The following is a 27,120-nucleotide window of genomic DNA, read 5'->3' as shown; positions in this document are numbered from 1 at the left end:
ATTTTGGGTTAAGAACTCAAAATTAAGACACAGGGGCATTTTGATCATTTCACAGTGTGACACGTGGCACCATGAGATGGTGACACATGGGATTACACATAAGCTTGCCAAATGTTTTTAATCATGTAAGATGATTAATATTAAGATTAAATATAGGTTTGACACTTGGCACAATGTGATTGGGTCACTTAAACCTAGAGCTAATCAAAGGGTGACATGTGGCAAGGGTTTAATGTGTTAACCTAGCTATTTAAGTGTTGTTATGAAAAGAAAAACAACCAGCAGCCACTCCTCTCCTTTGTCACGCCATTTTGAGGCTCTTCATCTATTCTTCTTCATCTCTCATCAATTCAAAAAGATTAGCCATCAATATCTTGAATTAAGAACACTAGAAATTGTTTCTAGTGTCCTGTTTACATCTCTAATCTCTTAAAAGGCAGAACTTGAATTTCTAATTAATAGAAAAAGCTTTAGAAGCTGTTCAATGTCTGCCATAAGTGTTCTTGGTGTGGACAAGCTAGAGGGACAACATCTGGTGTCCTGAAGACGAATCTCAAAGGCGCAGACACGCTGCAGTGCATCAAGAGGTTAGTGTAATCGTTCTTGATTTAATCTAGGGTTCTAAAATTAATCTGATTAATTTTAAAATCTTAAATGGCAAATACAGATCCAAAAACATATTAAAAGAGTTTTAATATGTTGTTTATCATTGAAATCAAATAGATAAAAATAAATCTTGCATGATGCATGTGACCCTAGGTGAAAATTTTTGAATTCAATGGTATAAACTTGTGTTTTTCACGCTTCCGTTCCTTCAATTGGTATCAGAGCCACTATATTTGCCATTTAGATTGATGTTTATATGATTTAATTGTGTGTTTGATCATGAGATCAAAAGTTCATTGCTGGTTGCAAAGCCAAGGTGGCGGCACAAATGATAAACACCATGGTGCGCATGGTTGATGCACCACAATGGTGTGCAAAGGTAAATGGATGGTGAATGTGCAATTGTTGTATGATCTAAGATCCATTTATGTCTAATTAAATTGTTTAATTAGAATTTTTATCACACAATTAAATTATGATTCAAATCAGAATTTTAAAAATTATTTGAATGTGATTCAAATCTGAATTTTAAAAGTTATTTGAATGTGATTCAAATCTGAATTTTTAAAGTTGTTTGAATCATATTTAAATCTGATTTTTTAAAATTGATTGAATAAAATTCAGATCTGATTTTTTAAAAAATGTTTGAATGTGATTCAAATCTGATTTTTTAAAAAATGTTTGAATGTGATTCAAATCTGAATTTTTAATGTTGTTTGAATGTAATTCAAATCTGAATTTTAAATTTGTTTGAATGAGATTCAAATCTGAATTTTTAAATTTATTTGAATCATATTCAAATCTGGATTTTTAAGTTGAATATGAGATATTCAATTTAATTTAAGTATGTATGTTTTATTTAATTGTTAAATAGTGATATGCATGATGGATGATCATGGACTATAAAAGACCAATGTGATTGGATTTATTTCTTTTATGTTTCTTTGGGATTGTAAATTAATTAATTTATTTTAATTTATTTTGAGCATGTATTATTAAGTTTGTAATAATTTTTGGGTTGTAATTTCATTTATTTAAGTTCTTGTAAATTCGCCTTGGTATGCAAAGGATTACTATGTAATATTGGATTGCAAGAAGTTCAAGGAGGTCAAGAGCATTGGTGGGACCAGTGGGAGGAATTCAAGATCAAGTGTTGATTATGTACTCCTTCAGCAACTCTTGTAAAATGAATTAATGAAATGCACCTAGGAATGCCCTGATTCAATTCTTGGTGGCTCAGAATTGAATCCCTTAGAAAGTCCATGATCATACCATATTTACTGCTTATCCATGAATGCATGATCCATGAATGCATGAGATGTATGGGAATGTATGCAATTATATGATATATGCATGCTAAATGGATAATGTGCAAAGTGAGACCTTAATAGTAATTAGGATGACTATAAAATCTTCCAAACAAATGATTAAGTTGGAAATGCTATAATTAAAGTAATTATAACATAGGCCCTCCATTGGGGCAATTATTTTAAGAAATTTTAAATAATTGCATAAGATGCAATTAATTTAAGAGATTTTCTTAAGAATAATTGTTAAGCATGAGATGTTGTAAATATGTAAATGGTTTGGTGGCCAATATTGGATGTACCTGAGGACATTAAAATTATTTGCATAATTACTGACTCAATGGGATCAACTTAACTAATGCAAGATAAGTCAATAATGGATGTACCTGAGATTTTGAGCATTAGGGGCTAGGTAAAGGATTGAACCTCACATGAGATGTGATGGGCAAGGAGTTGCTCACTTATAATTTATTGTAATTCCAATAATGGATATACCTGAGGATAATCAATAGAATTATAAGAATTCAATCACCCACTAGAAATCCATCCAACTAGGATTTCCGTTTTCTACTTTGGAAGTGTAGGATTCGCTAAGTTAGTGGGAGGACCAATTTGATTAAAAGACCATAATCATTTTGGTTAATTACATGATACATTTACTAATTAATCTGGTTATTTTCTGCAGTTAATTTTCTGATAAAAATGAGCACAGAACAACCACCACCATCCAATATCCTTGCAAGCATACTTGATCGCAATAGGTTGACAGGACCTAATGCATGCGATTGGCTAAGAAATTTGAAACTTGTCCTGAACCTTGAACATATAGGATATGTTCTAGATTCAAATGTTCCTGGTCCCTTACCTCCAGAGGCCACACAAGAGGAACATGAAACTTTGGATAAGTGGAAGGAGCATGATATGAGAGCTAAGTGTTACATGCTTGCTTCCATGAGTAATGTACAAAAGCAGCATGAAAACATGCAGAGTGCAAGTGAGATCCTCCTTCACCTACAAGAGTTGTATGGTGAGCACAGTAGGAATGATAGGTATGAGATATCTAGGCAGCTGTTCCGCATGAGGATGTCTGAGGGACAGAATGTTGGGGATCATGTCCACAAGATGATTCGGCTGATTGAGCAGTTGGAACATCTTGACTTCAACATGGATTTCTAACTACAGACGGATTTGATCCTTCAGTCTCTTCCTGAGTCTTTTGGGAATTTTGTGACAAATTTCCATATGACTAAACAGGAATGTACCTTAGCTGGTTTACTCAACATGCTGGTTATTGCTCAAAAGAATATGCCGGGCAATAAAGGAAAAGAGGTAGCTTTAATTGCATCTTCTTTTGCTGGAAAGTCCAACAAGAAGAAGGGCAATAAGAAAAAGAAACTTCAGATTCCTGGTCCTTCCAAGAAAATAGCTAAACAGAAAAGGAAGACCAAAGCTGACAAAGGCAAAGGAAAGTGTTTCCACTGCCAACAGGAAAGTGTTTCCATTGCCAACAGGAAAGTGTTTCCATTGCCAGTAAGAAAGTGTTTCCACGGGCGAGAGTATAGCAATCTAAATGAAAGCAATGCCACTTAAACTTAGAGCTAATCAAAGGGTGACATGTGGCAAGGGTTTAATGTGTTAACCTAGCTATTTAAGTGTTGTTATGAAAAAGAAAAACAACCAGCAGCCACTCCTCTCCTTTGTCACGCCATTTTGAGGCTCTTCATCTATTCTTCTTCATCTCTCATCAATTCAAAGAGATTAGCCATCAATCTCTTGAATTAAGAACACTAGAAATTGTTTCTAGTGTCCTGTTTACATCTCTAATCTCTTAAAAGGCAGAACTTGAATTTCTAATTAATAGAAAAAGCTTTAGAAGCTATTCAATGGCTGCCATAGGTGTTCTTGGTGTGGACAAGCTAGAGGGACAACATCTGGTGTCCTGAAGACGAATCTCAAAGGCGCAGACACGCTGCAGTGCATCAAGAGGTTAGTGTAATCGTTCTTGATTTAATCTAGGGTTCTAAAATTAATCTGATTAATTTTAAAATCTTAAATGGCAAATACAGATCCAAAAACATACTAAAAGAGTTTTAATATATTGTTTATCATTGAAATCAAATAGATAAAAATAAATCTTGCATGATGCATGTGACCCTAGGTGAAAATTTTTGAATTCAATGGTATAACTTGTGTTTTTCACGCTTCCGTTCCTTCATCCATAACTCTTAACTTCCTGTTAACTCCAACCAAAGTTTCATCTGTTAAAACCATGTCATTTACAAATATCATGCACAAAAACATATCTTGTTGGATAAACTTAGACAACTTATTAATGATGAAAGCAACAAGATAAGGACTCCACCAAGGATTCATAATTCTCCAACCTACCAAAATCAAGAGTTGTTGAACTTAATTGTTGCTAGTAACAACTCTACTATCATAATAAGTTTACCAAACCCTATATACCCACAAACATTGAATCACCTAGTACTATTGGATCTTTGATTTCAAACAATCAGCAATTTTGGAGATTTAAATCATGCATTGTCATAACCCATATCACAAAGCACTACGATCAATGAAATGATATTCAGATCACAAGGGGGAGCAAAGAGATCTAGGGTTAAACCACATCACATTACCCAAAGTAGCAACAATGCTCAAAAAGAGGTCTTAAATTCTAATCCCACTAAGACTAGGCAAGGGGGTTAAGTGAGATAAGACCCACCCCATTATAGCTGATCCAACGAACCCAAAAATAGAGAGAGAGATTACTGAAATTTTTATTTATTGATTCTATGCTATAAACTCCGCCTAAGTAGTTTGCGCTTAGCCGGTCCCAAACCCGGATAAAGGAGGAGGGTTGCCGTAGGTGACAACCAGCGTAAAAATTTCGTCACACCTTATGATATGGATTCAAATGATATAAACGTTGGAGCGTTCTCTACTTACGACGCGCTACATCGGATCCCGGGTATAGTGAGAAATATACAAGGGTGTATGGCGTTCGCTGAAAGCGACGCGCCATGCCGGCGCCCAGGTGTGGTGTTAAGTGAGCAAGGATTCCCACATCATGGACGGGTGTGGGTAAAGAAGTTAGTCCATAGGACAGATAGTAGAACAGATAGTGGAACAGAACACAAGATAGACATAGAAAACGATAGAAGATATCATAGAAGGAGATCAATTAGGAAGAAACAGGATAGGAGGAGGATCAGGGTTGGTACTTGGAATGTTGGATCACTTACAGGAAAATTAATGGAGCTTGTGGATACCTTGAAAAGGAGAAGGGTGAATATTGTTTGCATTTAGGAGACTAAATGGGTAGGAGAGAAAAGCAAGGAAGTGGGTAATTTATGGTACAAACTGTGGTTTACTGGAAATGATATAAATAAGAACGGAGTGGGCATAATCATAGACAGGACATTGAAAGACGCTGTAATAGCTGTTAAAAGAGTAGGAGATAGAATTATACTAGTAAAGCTAGTACTAGAAGGAGAAACAATAAATGTAGTTAGTGCTTATGCCCCACAAATAGGACTAGATAGTGAGAGTAAACAAAGGTTTTGGGAAGATATGGATGATTTAATGCAAAGCATACCGAATGAAGAGAATGTTTTCATTGGTGGAGATTTGAATGGACATGTAAGAAGTGATAGGCAAGGTTATGAGAATGTTCATAGAGGTTTTGGTTTTAGCAGTCGAAATGATGAGGGAAAAAGCATCCTGGATTTTGCTATGGCATACGACCTAATACTAGCAAATACCTACTTTACAAAAAGAGAGTCACATTTAGTGACTTTCAAAAGTGGGCAATATAGAAGCCAAATCGACTTCCTCTTAACCAGGAAGACAAATAGAGCTCTATGAAAGGATTGCAAGGTCATTCCATGAGAGGTTTTAACAAGTCAACATCGGTTAGTGGTCTTGGAGGTCAAGTTTAGGAATAATTCAAGTAAAGTCAGAAGAAATAGTGTAGCTCGAACAAAGTGGTGGGAGTTCAAAGGAGTAAAGCAAGTGAAGTTCAAAAATGAGCTTCTCGTGTCCGAAGCATGGAAGCTGGATATGGAGGCCAATGATATGTGGATACAGATGGCATCAAAGATTAGAGAAGTAGCTAGAAAAGTACTTGAAAAGTCTAAAGAACATGGACCACCCTCAAAAGAGAGATGGTGGTGGAATGAGGAAGTACAAAAGGCAGTGAAGAGAAAAAGGGAATGGTATAAGAAATTACCTAAATGTGATAATAATGAGGCACATGAACAGTACAAAATAGCAAAGAAAGAGGCAAAAAAGGCAGTTAGTCAAGTAAGAGCACAAGCCTTTGAAAAGTTATATGAGAAACTTGAAACTAAAGAAGGGGAGAAAGATATTTATAGATTAGCAAGGAGGAGAGAAAGGAAATGTCAAGATCTCAATCAAGTTAGGTGCATTAAGGATAAAGAAGGAAAAGTGTTGGTGAAAGATGAGGATATTAAAGAAAGATGGAGAAATTATTTTAATGATCTCTTTACTAATAGTCAAAATGGTAATAGCGTGAATATAGACTATAAATCAATAGAAAAGAATGTGAATTATACTAGAAGGATTAGATCTTTAGAAGTAAAGGAAGCACTTAAGAGAATGAAAGAGGGTAAAGCCTATAGACCCGATGGAATACCAATTGAAGTGTGCAAGTGTTTGAGAGATATGGGAGTGGCATAGTTAACTAAATTATTTAATAAAATTCTAAACTCAAAGAAAATGCCTGATGAATGGAGGAGGAGTATTTTAGTACCTATTTTTAAAAATAAGGAAGACATATAGAGTTGCTCGAACTATATGGGAATTAAACTCATGAGCCATACTATGAAGTTGTGGAGCATCGACTACGTAATGATACTTCTATCTCTCTCAATCAATTTGGCTTCATACCCGGTCGTTCAACTATGGAAGCGATCTTTCTCATTAGAAGCTTGATGGAGAAATATAGAGATATGAAGAAAGATCTACACATGGTTTTTATTGATTTGGAGAAGGTTTATGATAGTGTTCCAAGAGATGTCTTATGGAGTGTGTTAGAACAAAAGAGGGTATCCATTAGGTACATATAAGTGTTGAAAGATATGTATGAAGGAGCAACTACTATTGTGCGCACAGTGGGACGGGACACAAGAGATTTTCCAATCTCAATTGGATTACATCAAGGATCAGCTATAAGCTTTTACCTTTTTACACTAGTTTTACATGAATTGACTAAACATATACAAGAGAGTATTTCTTGGTACATGATGTTTGCGGATGACATTGTTCTGATAGATGAGACGCGAGAATGAGTCAATAGAAAGCTAGAGCTTTGGAGAAGTATTCTAGAGTCAAAAGGCTTTAAGTTAAGCAGAACGAAAACAGAATACATGCATTGTAAATTCAGTGAAGGCCAAACTAGTAATAGGGAAGGAGTTAGTTTGAATGGAGTGGTACTATCTCAAAGTAATCACTTTAAATATCTCGACTCAGTCCTTCAAGTAGATGGGAGATGTGAGGAGGATGTTAGTCATAGGATTAAAGCCGGATGGTTGAAATGGAGACGTGCCACGGAAATTTTATGTGATCGCAAGATTCCCAATAAGTTGAAAGGAAAATTTTACCGTACAGCCATACGACCGGCTATGTTATATCTTAGTGTGTGTTGGGCACTAAAGGAGTCGTATGCATCTAAGATAAGAGTTGCAGTGATGAGAATGTTAAGGTAGATGAGTGGTCATACTAGACTAGATAAAGTCCGTAATGAGAGGATAGACAAGTTAGACAAGTAGAACACATTAGGTTAGAGTATAGAAAGAAAAAAAGGGGTAGACCTAAATTGACTTGGAGGAGAGTAGTACAACATAACCTAGAAGCATTACACATTTCTGAGGATTTAACATGTTATGGAAAGTCAATCACTATATTATTTCTCTGTATATTTTGTATTCTGTATTCCTATTTAGGATTTCTTATTTAGGATTTCTTTCTAATTAGTAGAACACAATTATAGGAATCAATCGTATATATATACCCATGTACAGATTAATTGAAATTAAGGAGAATCATCTCTTTCTACATGGTATCAGAGCAGGTCATCTATATAGGGTGACTATTTGTTCTCACCACCCACCAGAGAGAGACCTTGGTCGCCGACCCTGCTTTCAACTCCGATCAACATCGCTGGCGTCTGATCCAGTATATCATTAAAGGACTTCTGAGGTTTGGCTCTCAGATCCTATTTCAGTATTTGCTTGATTTGTGATTTTGGGTTATTTTACTGCTGTAAGCACTTTGAATTAGCGTTTCGGTTAGTTTTTTTTTTTTGTCTAAATAAATGGCAGACAACAAAAATGTTATTTCTGATGTGATTCCGGTGATGACTAAGATCACGAAACACAAACTTAATGGTTCGAATTACCTGGAGTGGAGTAAGACTGTTAGGGTCTATTTGCGTAGCATTGATAAGGATGATCACCTTACTAAAGATCCACCTACGGATGATACACAACAAACTTGGCTAAGAGAGGATGCTCGGTTATTTTTGAAGCTTCAAAACTCGATTCACAGTGAGGTAATTAGTTTAATTAATCACTGTGAATTTGTTAAGGAATTAATGGATTACTTAGATTTTTTGTATTCTGGTAAAGGAAATATCTCCTATATTTATGATGTTTGTAAGGCATTCTACCGGCTGAGAAAGAGGATAAGTCTCTCACGGCTTATTTTATGAATTTTAAACGGGTATATGAGGAACTTAATGTATTGTTGCCTTTTAATCATGATGTGAAAGTTCAGCAGGCCCAACGAGAGCAACTGGCTGTTATGAGTTTTCTTGCAGGCCTTCCTTCAGAGTATGAGATCGCTAAATCTCGATTCTCTCCGCTCGAGATTTCCTCTTTGCATGAAACGTTCACACGGGTCCTTCGTACAGAGAGCACCCAACCTTCACAGCCTACCAGTAGTGCTCTTATTAGCCGTAATCCAAATGGACAACAGGGTAATAGAAGAGGGAGTAGAGGAATTACAGGCAACAGAAATAATCAGCGTAATGGAGAGGCTGATTCTAATCAGGACTTAAGAGGAGTCATTTATTATTATTGCCATGAGCCTGTCCATACAAAATATAATTATCCGCAACTTTACAGAAAAAATCAGCGATCACAGATGGCAAATATGGCAGCAGAGGATTCTACAGTATCTTCCTCTGAGAAAACTATTTCGGTATCTGCAGAGGATTTTGCACAGTTTTCCCAAAGATCGTGCATCTCTAAAGCCTACTGCTCTCACATCGCGATCATCGAGTCGTAAATCCACTACATGCCTTGTGTCTTCCTCATCCAAATGGGTTATTGATTCAAGTGCGATGCATCACATGACAAGTAATTCTAGTCTTCTATCCGCTTACTCTAATCTCACTTCCTCATGTTACTTTAGCCGATGGTTCTACTTCTTGTGTCATGGGTTCTGAATCACAACCCAACTTCACAATTTCTTTGTCATCTGCTTTGTGTCTACCAAAATTTTCTTTTAATCTACTTTCTGTTAGTAAACTTACTCGTACATTAAATTGTTCTGTTTCCTTTTTTCCTGATCAGTGTTTGTTTCAGGATCTTATAACGAAGCAAATTAATGGTAGAGAACGTGAGTCAGGTGGTCTCTGCATTCTGAAAAATCATGTACCGCGGTTTCTAGTTTGCTCTAGTACCTTAACACCTCTTGAAGCTCATTGTAAATTGGGTCATCCTTCTTTGTCTACCATGAAGAAGCTATGTCCTCAGTTTCAGTCTTTATCAGTATTAGAATGTGAGTCGTGTCAGTTTGCAAAACATCATCGTGTGCCTTCTATGTCTAGAGTCAATAAACAGGCTTCATCCCCTTTTGAGTTAGTTCATTCGATGTTTGGGGTTCTTGTTCACATTTCTAAACTGGATTTCGTTATTTTGTTACTTTTGTTAATGATTACTATCGTGTTACCTGGTTATATTTAATGAAGAATCGTTCTGAGTTATTTTCTATCTTTTGTGCCTTTTGTAATGAAATCAAAACTCAATTTAATATTTCTGTGCGCATATTAAGAAGTAACAATGCCAAAGAATACTTTTCAGCACAATTTCAGTCTTATATGACACAAAATGGCATTCTTCATCAATCTTCCTGTGTGGATACCCCATCCCAAAATGGCGTGGCCGAAAGAAAAAATCGACATCTTCTTGAGGTAACTCGTGCTCTTCTTTTTCAGATGAAAGTTCCTAAACACTTTTGGGCGGATGCAGTTTCTACGGCATGTTTTTTTATCAATCGTATGCCGTCTTCTCTCCTTAATGAGGATATTCCTTATACTGCTTTGTTTCCTACAAAATCTTTGTTCCCTGTTGAACCCCGTATTTTTTGTTGTACTTGTTTTGTACATGATGTTTCTCCACAGGTTACTAAATTGGATCCAAAGTTTCTCAAATGTGTCTTCCTTGGGTACTCCCGGATGCAAAAAGGGTACCGCTGTTTCTCTCCTACTCTTAATCGTTATCTTATTTCTGCAGATGTCACATTTTTTGAGTCCACTCCATTTTTTCCTCAATCATCTATGTATGAGAGTCAGGGGGAGGAGGATGATCTCTTAATATATACTGTCCAACCAATGTCTAGTCCTCTCCCACAGCCTGTTCCTTCTGTCTCTAGACCTACTCGTCCTCCCGTTGTTCATGTTTATTCCAGGAGATTAGAGATTCCTAACTCAGATCCTCCACCAGCTACTTCGTTGGTAGAACCTGTACCTCATACTGATCATGATTCTGATCTAGACTTACCCATTGCTCTTCGTAAAGGTAAACGTTCATGTACTTACCCTATCTCTTCTTTTGTTTCTTATAATCAATTGTCTTCTTGTTCTCGGTTTAGACTCTGTTCCTATCCCTAATACTGTTGGTGAGGCACTGTCTCATCCTGGCTGGTGTGTTGCTATGAAAGAGGAAATGGAGGCTTTAGATGCTAATGGTACATGGGAACTGTTGCCTTTGCCCACTGGTAAGAAGGCTATTGGTTGCAAATAGGTATTTACAGTAAAAGTAAATCCTGATGGTTCTGTGGCTAGGTTAAAAGCATGCCTTGTAGCAAAAGGATATGCTCAGACATATGGGGTTGATTACTCTGAAACTTTTTCTCCTGTAGCTAAACTTACTTCTGTTCGCTTGTTTATCTCTTTAGCAGCTACATATGATTGGCCCCTGCACCAATTGGATATCATGAATGCTTTCCTTCATGGTGATCTTTAAGAGAAGGTGTATATGGAGCAACCACCTGGATTTGTTGCTCAAGGGGAGTTGGGTAAAGTTTGTAGGCTTTGGAAGTCTCTTTATGGCTTGAAACAAAGTCCTAGGGCCTGGTTTGGGAGATTCAGTGAAGCAGTACAGGAATTTGGTATGCAAAAGAGTAAGTGTGATCACTCAGTATTTTATAGGCAATCTGAGGCTGGTCTAATTCTCCTGGTAGTCTATGTGGATGACATTATCATCACTGGGAGTGACTCTTCAGGTATTTCATCTCTTAAAACCTTCCTCCAAACCCAGTTTCGGACCAAAGACTTGGGATTGTTAAAGTATTTCTTGGGTATTAAAGTTATGAGAAGTAAGAAGGGTATTTTCTTGTCTCAAAGAAAATATGTCCTCGATTTATTGACAGAGACAGGAAAATTAGGTGCTAAGCCTTGTGGTGCACCAATGACTCCAAATTTATAACTGTTAGCAGGGGATAGTGAGTTGTTTGAAGATCCAGAGAGATACAGGAGATTGGTAGGAAAATTGAACTACCTTACAGTCACTCGTCCTTACATTGCTTATGCCGTTAGTGTGGTAAGTCAGTTTATGTCTTCCCCAACTGTTGCTCATTGGGAAGCCTTGGGACAAATCTTGTGTTATCTGAAGGGCGCTCCGGGAAGAGGTTTGTTATTTGGTAATCATTGGCATTTGAATGTTGAATGTTTTTCAAATACTAATTAGGCTGGATCTAAGGTTGACAGGAGGTCAACTACTGGATATTGCGTTTTTGTTGGAGGAAATTTGGTGTCTTGGAGAAGCAAGAAGCAGAGTGTAGTTTCTCGATCTAGTGCTGAATCCGAATACAGAGCCATGGCACAATCAGTATGTGAAGTAATGTGGATACTTCAATTACTAGATGAGACGGGTTTTAAGACCTCCCTGCCTGCGAAATTGTGGTGTGATAATCAAGCTGCTCTCCATATTGCTTCTAATCCGGTGTTTCATGAGCGGACCAAACATATTGAGATTGATTGTCACTTTATTCGTGAAAAGATTCAACAACAGATCATCTCAACAGGACACATTAAAACTGGAGAGCAGTTAGGAGATATTTTCACAAAAGCTCTGAATGGAGCTAGGATTGACTACATTTGTAACAAGTTGGGTATGATTAACATCTATGCTCCAACTTGAGGGGGAGTATTATGGAAAGTCAATCACTATATTATTTCTCTGTATATTTTGTATTCTGTATTCCTATTTAGGATTTCTTATTTAGGATTTCTTCCTAATTAGTAGAACACAATTATAGGAATCAATTGTATATATATACCCATGTACAGATTAATTGAAATTAAGGAAAATCATCTCTTTCTACATAACCCAAAATCGTTTAGAGTGGATAAAGCGAATCCATATAGCCGACTCCAAATTTTTGGGATATAAACTTAGTTGATTTGAGTTGAGTTGTATTGATTCTATGCTATAAAGCATTAGAAGAATAAATATATGCAAATTCAAAACAAATTAGAACCTCCTATAGAGATTTAAACTCATAATCCTTATCAGGCTGAACTATAAATATGGAATTAAGAATATCAAATACTAAATGACTCCTAGACTAGAAATACATGCCAAATTAAAGTAAGACTTAAATAAACCCAAGACACTACAACTAGCCCATTCCAGTTAGGATAATATATATATATATATATATATATATATATATATATATATATATATATATAACCAGTTGTAGGTGGAATATAACCAGTTGTAGGCTTCCACCATTTGTAGACTTCCACACAAACTTGTCAACTACCTTTTTTCTCTTTTATTTTTCTGCCTCAGTCGAAGTTTCCAAAATTTTTTGCCATGATCCATCACCGTGTCTTTGTAAAGTTATTTGTTGCAGTTGCTTATTTGATATGGCTTACTTCTGCAATTCATATTGATCATTCTATGCTCAAATAGAACAATAATGAAGCCATAGTTTTATGTTTCTGGTACTAAATATACCAAATTAATAGCTTTAACAAGTGCATCAGCCATGAGATCATGGGATGAAATTAGAACATAATAGATCAACCAAAAATTACACAACCCCTTCAATGTCTAAAATAATTATTGAACAAGCAAACAATATAAAATGCACACCAAAAAAATAAAAAGCACTATCAAGCTAAGATCCAGTGTTTTTTTTTTCCCTTTTTCGTTCTTGGTTTTGGCTGTAGGATTAGAACATATTCTATACTATCAAATTCAGACCAGCAGTTTTCAGGTCAAAGATAATATATGGTCACTGATAAAACTAACTGCTTTAAGCTCCTTATCTAGGAAAAAAATAAGGATTAGAAAGTTAAAATTGTGAACTTTCCCCAATTTGCAATATGGCCCACACTTTGAAAAAAAATCCTAAACTTTAGCTATTATGAGTAATCATGTTTGGGCCAATAAAATCCATATAACGATATATAAGTTTAACTTGATATAGAAAAGAAAAGAATTAACCACATACATTTATTGATTGATTTTGTAATTTATTATCAATAGATTAATCTTTCCATTGACACGTCCTTCTATAATGACCATATTCAAAGTTAAGTTTCCATATAACTACATAAATTTTAATTAGCCACAGTTGTACTTCATGACAAATTGGAAATTGAGCTGAATTTCAGGACCTTTTTTGTAATTAACCCAAAAATTATGCTTATTAACTTCGAGAAATACTGATAATAGGATGCCATGATACTTGATGGCAACTTCTCTTGTTTGCAAAAATGTGCTTGTGAAATCTGATTTCAAAGGAAGCTTGAGTCAAGACCTCTTATTACCTTTATAGAAGAACGTAACTGCTTTCACTCTATCTTTCAAGGATAAGTAACACTGAGCAATTTTCAACTGTATATAGCCCTCCTAGAGAAAAATGCAACATGAAGTCAACAATGACTGAAATCAACAATAAGGCATATGCTCTACATATGAGCATGCAACGTAAAAACAACATTTGGAATATACATGTGCACACCACAGACAGACACTTCAAGTGTTTACTCTGTGTTTGGAGGCTTCTGATTTTGAGAAAGGGGGAATATTTCATTTAATTAGGGGGAAAACAATATATAATATGGTATAAAATATTGTCCTCCAAATGGATCCAAGCTAAAAATAAAATAAACAACGTAACATTGTCCAATCACATTGAATAGCCAGGGACATTGCTTCAAAAGCCCAAAGTACAGAACTAAAAGGAAGTGCAAAACAATGGCCCAACTACAAAGGGGAAAACCAACTCATTCGTCTTAATAACAGAATGAACCAGATGTTCAGGATGCAACTTCGAACTTAAATTACCATTGTTGACACATCACATCGTAATTGTGCTGACAACTTACATCAAATTTCAGACAAAAACACCACATTGTTTAATAAAGCCACACTTCATTAACCAGTTTTCAAAGGCATTATAAGCATGAGCACAAGTGAGAACCCCCTTTATCTTTCTGGATCAATTGACAAAATTTAAGGAAAATTCTTTTCTTTTTCATACCTCCTACCAAAAATCTAATCTCAAAAGCGTATCCTATGATAAAAGACAACTCAAAAGAAGTTGACTCATCTATATGCCTCAAATCATCTTATTTGATGGAAGAAAAATCACATAAAAAGAATGAAAATTTTGATGTGATGCACCATCTTACAGGGTAAATAAGGGGAAAAAAATTATTAAAGTTTTCCTTACACTTTCTATCCCAGCATTTGACTCCAACATGAGATAATATTTCAACGCAGCATGAAAGTGCCCAAGACTCATAAATGCATCAGCTACATCCGTAATCAACCCAGCATGATTAGGGTCACTCTCTGATTCAAGATCACTGAAAATAATCTACAAAACCATGTAAGAAGATTCAGAAACTCAAAAAATACATCATGAACGATAAAAGAAACAAAGGTATACCCTAAGTGGTATTCTGATGAAGGAATTTAAAAAAAAAAAAAAAGCCACTGGACGGGTAAGAACTATTCAGTTTGAACTGCAAGATTCATCTAAACCAAAACTTCTTGGTTTTTTCAGTTTGGTTAATTTTATGGTTCACTTCATTACTTCAGTTCAGTTTTGGTTTTTAAAAATTTTCAGTTAGTTCAATTTATTTTCACAATTAAAATGAAATAAAATAAAATAACCGCATAGAACAAAACCAAATTATACATATTTATATAATTTTTATATAAATACTATATATCAAAACATAAAAATATATATTTTATAGCAAAAACTGATGAACCATATGAATTAATTCAGTTTTTGGTTTAGTTCAGTTTGCTTCATAACTGCATCAGTTTGGTTCCTCCTTCAAAAAATTTAACCCAAAATCGTTTAGAGTGGAGAAAGCGAATCCATATAGCCGACCCCAAATTTTTGAGATAAAGGCTTAGTTGAGTTGAGTTGAGTTGAGTTGAGTTGCTAAAATTTTCAGCCAAACCGAATACTCTCCCCTGACGTTACATAACATAACGAACAGGGCCTTATATCATTCAGCACTTCATTATAGCAATTTCTCAATCACGTATGAGTGGGCACAACACAACCATTACATAATCGTCATTGGTAATGTAACTTTTTTTTTTTCATTTTTTTGGCTCCAACTCACAATCCCACCATAACTATTTAACATTTTCACTAAAGTTGAGGATGATCTTTAGTTCTTGACATTCCTTCATTTGGTTCAAAGATTATATGCTAAATAAGATAACTCCATAGCTATTTATTTTCTTTTACCTATTTTTGCTAATATTAGATGGATTAGCAAAATTTTTGCTAACTTCTCAACATACTATACATATATAGCATTTTATTTGGATACACAAAATTACAAATTCTAGTGTAATTTTGTGCAATTTAATCAATATATTAGGAAAATTTGTACATTCAACACAACACCACCTTAGTGCCAAACTCAGTTGCAACCATGATTTAAAATCTTCCCAAATCAAGTAAACATACTTGTAGATGCGTTTGGTATTTTGGCATTCCAAAATAATTGGAAAAATTTACCAATAACTTTGAAAACTATCAAGTCAACATTGAGCATTTATCTTTTGAACAGAGGAAATGAATAAATATATAAATAATAAAAGGATGAGCAGCTCAGCAGAGTCATCCATGAAATTTTAAATCATAGAAGTTTTTAGCATTATCCACATTCAAACAAAAGCAAGCTATCAAAACAACCAAAGTGGCACTCAGTGGCACTCAAATTCTCAAATTTCACCGTTGTTTATCTTGTCAACAAAGCATAAACATACAAACTAAACATGCTTAATTTTTACTCCTATTATGTTTGCAATCTTTTACTCTCTTTGCTATCATATCCTGTAAATGTTAAATATAAGCGTAAAGGAGAGAAATTGTGACGTCAAATCCCCCCCTTAACCATTACACTAATAAATGTTTCTAGTGTAATGTTTCACCCCTATTCCTTTGACCTTGTAAGGCAGCACTAAATATTTTAGGAATCCCCTTTGTAGTACCTATTTAAGGAATACATAATTACTGAATTTAAAATAATAAATTAGAAAATATTAAAAAAATAGTAAATAGATTAAGTACCCTCCCTACAGATGCATTCTAGTGTGGTATGGTTTGAAAATGAGAGATTTTGGGGTCTGACTGTCTGAGATCATAAATGAACTGTCAACAGCATATTGACAAAGAACTAAACATTCAAAAATCCATCAGAAAACCTGTGATTTAACAATTGGACATGGTAAGAGCAAAGAAACAATTTAAAAATGACTTTGTTTTGGCTCCTCACCTTATCACCATTTTTTTTTTAATTTCATTCAACACTCAGGCAGAAAAGAATTTAAACAATATAAACAATTAGCAATGTTTAGAAGTACAAACCTCTGACTTCTCAATATTTCCAAGATGAACATGGCAGATTCCTGCTTTGATTTTCAATTGTAGAGGCATTTCCTTTCCTGAATAGTAAACCTGGTGAGCATGCTCAATATGTTTAAGAGCATTATTATGTGCATTAGTTTCCATGAGTACAGCAGCAAGCAAATCAATAACACCAAAATCAGCTCCAGATGGATGACCCTTAAGATAGTTCTCCAAAATGCTGATACTTCGTTCTGTCTGACCACATTCAGCATACAACTGACATGAAAAGAAGAAAAAATTAAAATCCTTGGGAGACCAAAAAAATAATGGAAAAGAAATAGGCAAGGATTACATAAGACAAAATCAAAATCACGATAATTTCCGAAGAGAAGAAGAAGAAAGATGTCAAAATAGGATCATCAAACTTAAGCTTCAGCAGCAAACATTTAAATTCTCTAAGATTGCTTTATACTAAAAGAAATCCAAGTAAATTGATGTACTGAAATCAGGATATCCTAGATTTCTTCTCTCCACCACTTCTACCTAGTTTTATCTTCCCTTATTTAAGTGAAAAGTCTGATTTATTCATGATCATTCATATGTTTTTGTTTAATCATATAATGTTACTAAAACAACCACGTTAGTCTCCTGACATCCTTCCCTTTTCATGGAAGTCATGACAAGATTTGCGTAAAATTAGAAATAAGTCCTAGAATAATCATGGAACATAACTCAACTCAATTTAACCTCAATCTCAATTAAATTAGGCCAGCTATATAGATTGTTATCCTCCATTTGGCTTGGCCCTGGGCAATATTTTCACTAAGGTCAAACAATTCTAAATCAACAAATCCTTATTAAACACTTCAAGCCAGGTTATTTTTCTCTACTTTCATCTTCTTCATTCATGTAACTTAGATCTGTTTCTGCCGAAAGTTTACAAACCATCAAAATTGGCCATCCTTCAAATTCTCCTCAGAGGTTTCCACTTGCCACTTCCAAATTCCTACTGATATACACTCATTCCTCATGTAGTCCTTTCTTGTGTTTCCAAGCATCCATCTTTGGCACACCCATTTTGTCACACATTTCTTCATTGCCCAACATTGACTAATGTAAATCATAGACAAACGTGTAGGACTTTCCCTTCAACTTAAGAGGGATTTTACAATCACAAAATACACCAGTCACACCTCTCCATTTTAACCAAATTACCTTAATCCTATTAGTAAAGCCTCCTTAGTCTCTGCATCCCTTTATACAATAGAGCCACCAAAAATGAAGCTTTTCACAACCCCTACTTCCTCCAATTTAATCCCATTTATCTCGTTCTCCATAAACTTAAAAAAATAGCAAAGCATATTATGCCATTTTACTTGGTTCAAGATCCCTTAGACAACCAAGTGTTTCACCATTGTTCTAACTCCTAGCTAACCTTAAATTGGCTTAAATTGGGTTTCATCAATCAAAACTATGTCATAAACAAAAAAGTATGAACTGTAGAAGATCACACCCTATACATTTTGTTAGTCCATTCATAACCACAGCAAAAAGATAGTTGTTTAAGGCTGATCCTTGGTATAAACTGACTGGGACTTCATTTTTTTTTATCAAACCTGATAGTCCTCACACTAATGACTACCCATTCATTAATATGATAGCAAGCATAATTAAATAAATAAAGCGTTAAACACAAAAGATCATAGTAAACCTTTGCAGATATCTTCAGCACTTCAACATCTTCAGGACAAACTCGTGATATTTGTTCATAAGACTCAGCAGCTCTTTGGCAATCTCCAAGCTTAGCATAAAGAGATGCATGAAGAACTCTAAGTGCAATGTCATTAGGATCTGCCCTTATAGCTTTAGAAAGGCATAACCTGGCTCTAGCTACATCTCCTCGTTCACTACATTTCATTCAATAAATCAGATAGCCGTGAAGCAAATAAAAGCAGAATGAATAATTTCCAACTTTTTTAAAACATTTTACAATGATGTCTATATGGAGGGGTTTCCAGGCAGGGTTTAGTAATGCTTGAGACAAAAAGGACAAAATAACTATGTGGTTGCTACAATAAATATATTCTAATACAAGAATAATGAATTCATTAGACACCACAAAGGCACTAACTTGATTCCCAACTGGCAATCAGTCCTCTTTATGGCAGTAGTGGAAGGGAGATTTTCTTTTGTTTGGGAAAATAAATTTAATTCAAGAAGCAGGTTAGAGAATTTACAAAGAGGAGGATAAGATATAGAATAGTCAAAATCAAAGGAAAACCTAGTTAGAAACAGTAAAAGTAGACATGCAGTCACTTCCAATCATTTTGAATAACATTAAAAAATGATACTCTGAAAGCCCTGTAAGCACCCATAAAGAAGTTAATGTAATAACCAAATTATATTTTACTCCTTAAAAAGTTTATTCAGAATTATTAGAAATTCATTAAATTATATCTTTGACTCTACTCTCTCGTTTTTAATTTATTGCTGATGATTGAATGAAAATAGTTAGTTTTCAATAACTAGAAGTTTTTGTTTTCCCTTTGCTTGTTCCAAATCACTATGATTCCCACAAACAAAAAATTCCTTATTTGCACTAAACAGGGAAACAAATAAATTTCTCAAAAGTAGAACTCCTAAATAAGAATAAATTCCAATTTTTTTCAATGATGTCCCAAGCAGGAAGTTGCATAACATACACCCCCCCCCCCCAAAAAAAAAGAAAAGTTCCCAACAAAAAAAAAATCACAAAAAGATGAAAATTAAATCAAAATAGCCTAACTAGTTTAGGATTAAGGCTTAGTTGTTGTTTTTGTTGTTGTAAGATCAATGGAGAGGCAAGTAAAAAATATAAAATCCCCACCAAAAAAAATATATATATAACTAGGGAAGTATCATCAACTTTACATCATCACCCAAATGAAGATAAAGATAAAGAATATAATACTTTAAAAATATATTTCAAAGGATTCATTATTGCAGGACTACCAATGAAAAACTTTTAAGATAATTTGTTGTCCTTACTTTGCCTTTTGGTTTCTCTTTGCTTAATTCTACATCACTCTAATGGGTAACATAGATTACTACCTTTGCAAGTTTGCATTTGCAACAACACGGGCCTATGGTTCTAATAAAAATACCAAGGATCTGCCCACTACACTACAAATGTGAGAGGTGTAATGCTACAAAATCCACCCTTCCACAAACCAAAACAATTTAAGGCTTAACAATTAGCATCATCATTAAGGCAAAACAGACACAACCACAGATTGGTACATTGTAAATTCAAAATACATAGCATGCCTGCAGCCCTGGGTACATCAAACACCATCACAATAAAATGGGCCCACCCACTGAAAGTGCTAGCCAGGATACTCTTGGGGTCACTGGCTTTAGTAAAGATGCAAAGAATTTGCTCATTACACTATCAATGTGGGATGTGGAAGATAGGCAGCAAAAGAACTTGCATGGGCAGAAGAATATCAGAGTATACTCTAGAAGGTTCAAGAGAGGCACTAATGGCAAGGAGGTGGTTATAGCATGAAATTTGATAGAGATGTTTTTGTTTCAGCAGGCCCAGGTGCTATTACTCTTTCTGGCCCAAGACCATTCAAAGTTTATACTAGAAGGAGGAAGGAAGGAAGAGACAAGGAGTGTACTACACTGCTGCAAATAGACAAGGAGAGTACTACACAGCTGGAAATGGACGTTGGAGAGAAATAAGGAGGAAGGAACACGTGGCTGAGAGCAGTTACTGTAATGGGAGCAAAACAGAATATAAGGGATTAAGAATAGAGCAGAAGGATTTGGAAAGAATTGGGTAATATAGGGCAGAATTGTTATCTGCACGGAAGTCATCCTGGGAGTTAGATCACCAGCCATTTTTTATCTTTCTTTTATCTCCCTTTTTTTTGTCTTATATTTCTATTTTATAGTGGAAGCCATCAATGGAATTGTATTTCCGAAGGGTTGTATTGTGCTGAAAGTCTATCAAACCTTTGTATTACTTTAATACAATCAATCACGCTTTCTATATTTTTCTTACTTGAGTTAATTTTCTATTGATAAATATTCCTTACTCTTACCATTTTTGGTCCGACCTGCAGGATCCATATGCCAAAAACAAGAATGGAGGGAAGAATGGAACAAGTAGAGAGGAAGGTAAGTACCATCGAGGAAGCTATAAATGCTATGCGCCAAGACCAAGAACAGAGATTTAGTTGAATGGAAAATATGATAGCAGCAATGGCTAAGGACAAAACAACTATTGTGGTGGGAGAAACATCAAATCCATCGACTCAAACAACATTACAAGGAGATGCTTCTCCTGTTAAACCCACTGCTAGAACTTTGTTGTTTGAAGATGCTAGCATCAAGGTAAAGAAGGTGGATATGCCATCTTTTGATGGAAGTGACCCAGTAAGATGGCTTGTGAGGACCCACCAGTATTTCGAGATTCATGGTGTTCAAAACGAATTAAAAGTGTCGTTAGCCTTTGTTAGCATGGAAGGCGCACCGCTACATTGGCTCAGATGGTTGAGACAACACAATCCATAGTTGACTTGGGAGCAATCACGAGGAGAACTAGTGCAACACTATGGGGACGATCTTGCTGAAAACCCATATGAGCATATAGCTACTGTAAAGCAAACAAGGACTGTTGCTGAATATGTAGATGAGTTTGTAGCTAGAGCTTCTCAAGTTCCAGAAATGTCAGATAAGCAATGTTTGGGATATTTCTTGAGTGGACTAAAAGAGGATATTAGAGTAAGGCTACGGTCCTATGATACAGTTGATTTATACTGCACAATAAAATTAGCCAGAGAAGTGGAACGGGAACACTGGCATTTTTCCAAAGGCAGGGCAAAAAACGTGTAAGGAGAAGGGACAAGGATGATAGCTCCTCATGGATCTGGACCAAAGTATTCAAGCCCAATTGCTCAAAGAAATTTCTCTGGGCCTTTTTTTTTCCCAAAAAAAGATGGTAGTTCAAATAAACCACCAGATAAATCTATTACTCTCTCAAACAAACCCTTAGCCTTACTAGTGCCTCCTCTAAAATCTATGACGCAAGGTAAATCCAGAGCACTCGATAGTACTCACATCAAGAGTACCAAGAGCTTAGAGCAAAAGGGCTTTGTTTTAGATGCAAGCAGCCATATTCGCCTCTCCATGAATGTCCCAACAAGTCGTTAAGGGCTCTAATTGGTGCAGAAGATGAATTTGCAATGGAATAAGGGGAATTTGCCAAGATAGAGGACGTTAGTGGAATGGGTACTACAACGGAGCTAGATGAAGCCCACTTATCTCGCCTAGAGTTGCCTTTGTATTCAGTTGGAGGTATACAACAACCGAGAACCATGAAATTTCAAGGGAGTATTGCTGGGCATTCGATAGTGGTCATGGTGGACAGCGGTGTTGGCCACAATTTTATATCTACCCAATTTCAACTCCTTAATTTACCTATCTCTGCAACACCTACTTTTAATGTTAAATTGGGCGATGGTTGTAAAATCTCTTCAACAGGTCTGTGCAAGCAAGTTGAATTAAATTTGATTAATCTCAACATATATGCCGATTGTTATGTATTTCCTTTGGGTGGGGTTGACTTGATCTTGGGAATAGCTTGGTTACAAACCCATGGAGATGTACAGGCCAATTGAGAAAAATGACTTTGCAATTCCAATACAATAATCAAACTATTTTGTTGCGGGGAGATGCTTCTTTGCACAAAGTTACCGCCTCTATGCTTCTTTACATAAAACTAATGATGTTGTGTTTTCAAATATGTTGTGGCCTGTGGAATCGATTCGTAAATTACAAAAGCCGGGATGAATTAGATGATGAACAAAAGGGTGCTTTATGTAATATTTTACAAGAATTTAATGACGTTTTTGCTGAGATACAAGCCTTGCCACCAGTACGACAAGCTAACCATCAAATTCCACTACAACCTGGAGTGGGACCAATTTCGGTGCGGCCTTATAGATATGGTCATACGCAAAAGATGAAATAGAGAAGCTTGTTTCAAATGCTTTCCATCGTGTGATCCGCCCTAGTAGTAGTCCTTTTTCAAGTCCTGTTGTTAGTAAAGAAGAAAGATGGAAGTGCGATTTTGCATAGATTATAGGCAACTAAATAAATCTACAATTCCTAACAAGTATCCAATTCCGTGATACAAGAACTGATAGATGAACTATGTGTAGCTTGCTATTTTTCTAAGCTCGATTTGAAATCCGGTATCATCAAATAAGAGTTGCTTCCTGCACATCCATAAACCGCTTCTGACACACTCGCCACTATAAATCTATGGTAATGCCTTTCGCCTAATGAATGCACCGACTACTTTTCAAGCAAAGTGATGAATGACATATTACGTGTTTATCTACGAAAATTGGTCCTAGTGTTCACAATGACATTCTTATTTATAGCCGGATTGGAATTCACATTTGGAGCATGAGATTAGTCCTTGGGTTGTTTCACGTAACATGTAAATCAAAAATGTTCCTTGGGCGATTGATGAGTATCTTGGCCACGTGATTTCAATTAAAGGAGTGGCAATGGATCTCGCTAAGGTAGCCAAAGATATCGAGATGGCCAACAACAAAGACGATTAAAGCAAGAAGAGGGTTCTTGGGTTTGACAGGGTATTACAGAAGGTTCATTTTGAACCATGGTCAACCGGCTCAACCTTTAACAACATTACTCAAAAAGGAGAACCAAGGTATATTCCAGTGGAATTCTAATGCTCAGAAGTCTTTTGATGCATTAAAGAGGGTTGTGGTTTCTTCTCCAGTTCTCATTATGCCAAATTTTTTGCTGCCTTTCATTATTAATGCGATGCCTCAGGTAGTGGAGTGGGTGTAGTTCTCATGCAGCAGAATCGGTCTATTGCTTTCTTCAGCAAAGCCATTTCTGATAAGTCTACTGTCTATTCAGCATACGAAAGGGAATTAATGGCCTTGGTGCTAGCAATTCAACATTGGCGGCCTTATTTAATAGGCCAGAAATTCATTGTGAGAACAGACCATAGAAGTCTCAAGTATCTATTGTTCCAACAGGTCAGTACTCCTACACAACAATATTGGATTTCTAAGTTGATGGGTTATCGCTTCTTGGTAGAATATAAGTCTGGCTCTAGCAATTAGGTGGCGGATGCTCTATCACATAAGGAGGAGGACGTAGAATTGCAATTGATATCTATTCCTCAGTGGGCTGATTGAGGTGAAATTGCAAAAGAGGTGGCAGCTGATGTATTTTTAAGAGGCATTATTACAGACCTGAAAAGTGGAATTAAGTTGCATCCTAATTTTTCTCTTATCCAAGAAAGATTGTATTTTAAGGGCAGGCTGGCTATTCCTTCAAAATCTCAATGGATTCCTAAGTTAATTTCGGAATTTCATGATACGCCTTCTAGTGGTCATTCTAGGGCTTACTGCACTTTATCGTCCGATGGCATCGAATTTCTACCGAAAGGAATGATGGGAGCAATTGTATATGTTGTCGCATGCCTAGTTTGTCGAAACACAAATATGAGGCACCTCCACTGGCTTACTTCAACCTCTTCCCATACCAAACAAATTTGGGAAGATGTGGCATTGGATTTCATAACAGGGCTGCCTCGATCATATGGTGTTGACTGTATATTAGTTGTTGTGGATAGACACTCAAAGTTTGGGCATTTTATTCCTTTGCGCCATCCGTAATCGCAAAGTCATTGCTGAAATTTTACTAAAGAAGTGGTAAAATTACATGGAATTCCAAGAACTTTGGTGAGTGACAGAGATTCACAAATATGAGGCACGCCTCCAATGGCTTACTTCAACCTCTTCCCATACCAAACAAATTTGGAAAGATGTGGCATTGGATGTCATAACAGGGCTACCTCGATCATATGGTGTTGATTGTATATTAGTCGTTGTGGATAGACCCTTAAAGTTTGGGCATTTTATTCCTTTGCGCCATCCATACACCGGAAAGTATCGGAAATTTTTACTAAAGAAGTGGTGAAATTGCATGGAATTCCAAGAACTTTGGTGAATGACAGAGATCCACTTTTCCTCTCAGAATTTCTAGAGTGAGTTGTTTCAATGCAAGGGACTCAACTCAAGTTTAGTACAACAGATCATCCACAAACGGATGGTCAAACAGAGGTATTGAATCGCTTGGAATCCTACCTTCGTTGCTTTTCATCCGAGCAACCAAAACAGTGGTCTAAGTGGCTATGTTGGGCTGAATATTGGTATAATACCAATTTTCAAGTTTCTACTAGAAAGACTCCTTCGAACTGGTTTATGGGCGACAACCTTCATGTTGCAAAGGTTTCGCCAGTGAAACTAGAGTAGAATCAATAGCTCAAAATTTGGATCGTGATGAGATTTTAAGGCACTTACCTTTAATTTGCGTAAATCACGCAGCTTAATGATGAAATATGCTAATAAGCATCGAAGGGATATGCAATTCTCTGTTGGAGATAAAGTTTTCTTGAAACTAAGGCCTTATAGACAACAATCAGAACCAATCGTGTTTACCAAAAGTTGGCTGCCCGATATTATGGACCATTTGACGTAATTGGGAAGATTGAGCTGTTGCTTATAAACTAAGGCTGCTTACTTCAAAATCCATCCTCTATTTCATATATCTCAATCGAAAAGAGCCATTGAGATCACCTGTTATTACCAATCTGCCTACAAATTTAGAGGAAGTAGAAGGACCTATGGTGGAACCGTAACTCATTTATCAAAGGCGAGAATCACTCGTAACCACCAAATCGTGCCACAAGTACTTGTTAAATGGAAAGGACAATCAGAGATGAAGCAACCTGGTTGGATGAATCTGATTTCAAGGGACAATTTCTAATTTCAACCTTGAGGACAAGGCTGATTCTCAACAGTGGTGGTATTGATAGAGATGTTTTTGTTTCAGCGGGCCCAAAGCTATTACTTCATCGCCCAAGACCATTCAAAGTTTATACTAGAAGGAGGAAGTAAGGAAGAGACAAGGAGTGTACTACACTGTTGCAAATAGACAAGGAGAGTACTACACAGCTGGAAATGGACGTTGGAGAGAAATAAGGAGGAAGGAACACGTGGCTGAGAGCATGTGAATGGGAGAAAAACAGAATATAAGGGATTAAGAATAGAGTGTAAGGATTTGGAAAGAATTGGGTAATATTGGGCAAAATTGTTATCTACACGGAGTCATCCTGGGGTTGGATCACCAGCCATTTTTTATCTTTTCTTTATCTCCTTTTTTGTTTTTTATTTCTATTTTATAGTGGAAGCCATCAACGGAATTGTATTTCTGAAGGGTTGTATTGTGCTGAAAATCTATCAAACCTTTATATTACTTTAATACAATCAATCACAGTTTCTATATTGTTCTTACTTGAGTTAATTTTCTATTGATAAATATTCCTTATTCTACCAAAATTGCAGAGGGCACGTGAGACCAGCTGGAATAGGAGGGAAGGGAAGAGTACAAATAAAGCAGAATGAGAATGCAGTGGGCATGTGAACAATAATCTTCTTCTATGAAGTTGTGGGCAGCATTCTTTCTGTACAGGGATATCTTCCTGGGGCTTTAGCCATTCATTTGTTCTGTTATTGAGTTGCTTCTCTCTTCTTCTTGTTTCTATTTTTGAACTGTACAAATTGTAATTGGATTGCGTTGATTGGAGCTTGTAATCTCATTTTCAATTCCTCTTTTCATCTCTATTTATTCTCTTTAAATTTGCATAATAGTTCCTTACACTACCATGGAGCATGTTAGCATCCTAAAAACTCTGATGAAAGTATGCTTGCTACAAATGCCAAAGAAAAGTTCAGCTCCAGCAGAGATCACCATAAACATTTTCACACGAGCAATATTTTGAGTGCCAAATTACCAGGACATTAATCCTCTTCAAACTTAGGCTTAAAACAAATATGCCAACTTAGTATAAATTTTTCTAAGGTATCATTACATAATAAGATAATAGCCTACCCTATCAAGCTCTTAAAATATCAAGTTATGATGGAATATGAGTACCACCCAAATTGGTACACAAGGA

General features: G+C 35.9%; 1 protein-coding gene across 6 annotated transcripts in view; it reads right to left on the bottom strand.

The window, feature by feature from the left end:
- The window catches only part of LOC131168949 (uncharacterized), a 56,439-nt gene that overhangs the window by 20,935 nt on the left and 8,384 nt on the right, over positions 1-27,120 (bottom strand). For all 6 annotated transcript variants that reach the window (XM_058131663.1, XM_058131657.1, XM_058131659.1 and 3 more), the window contains 4 exons: positions 18,778-18,973; positions 17,085-17,342; positions 14,916-15,062; positions 14,008-14,089 (listed from right to left, as the gene is read on the bottom strand). In XM_058131663.1, the coding sequence (XP_057987646.1) occupies positions 14,008-14,089; positions 14,916-15,062; positions 17,085-17,342; positions 18,778-18,973 (683 nt within the window). The remainder of the gene's footprint in view (positions 1-14,007; positions 14,090-14,915; positions 15,063-17,084; positions 17,343-18,777; positions 18,974-27,120) is intronic.

This window comes from Hevea brasiliensis, chromosome 13, assembly GCF_030052815.1.
Source record: "Hevea brasiliensis isolate MT/VB/25A 57/8 chromosome 13, ASM3005281v1, whole genome shotgun sequence".
Lineage (NCBI taxonomy): Eukaryota > Viridiplantae > Streptophyta > Magnoliopsida > Malpighiales > Euphorbiaceae > Hevea > Hevea brasiliensis.
Note: the sequence above shows the minus strand (reverse complement) of the source record. Positions and strands in the feature narration are given on the sequence as shown.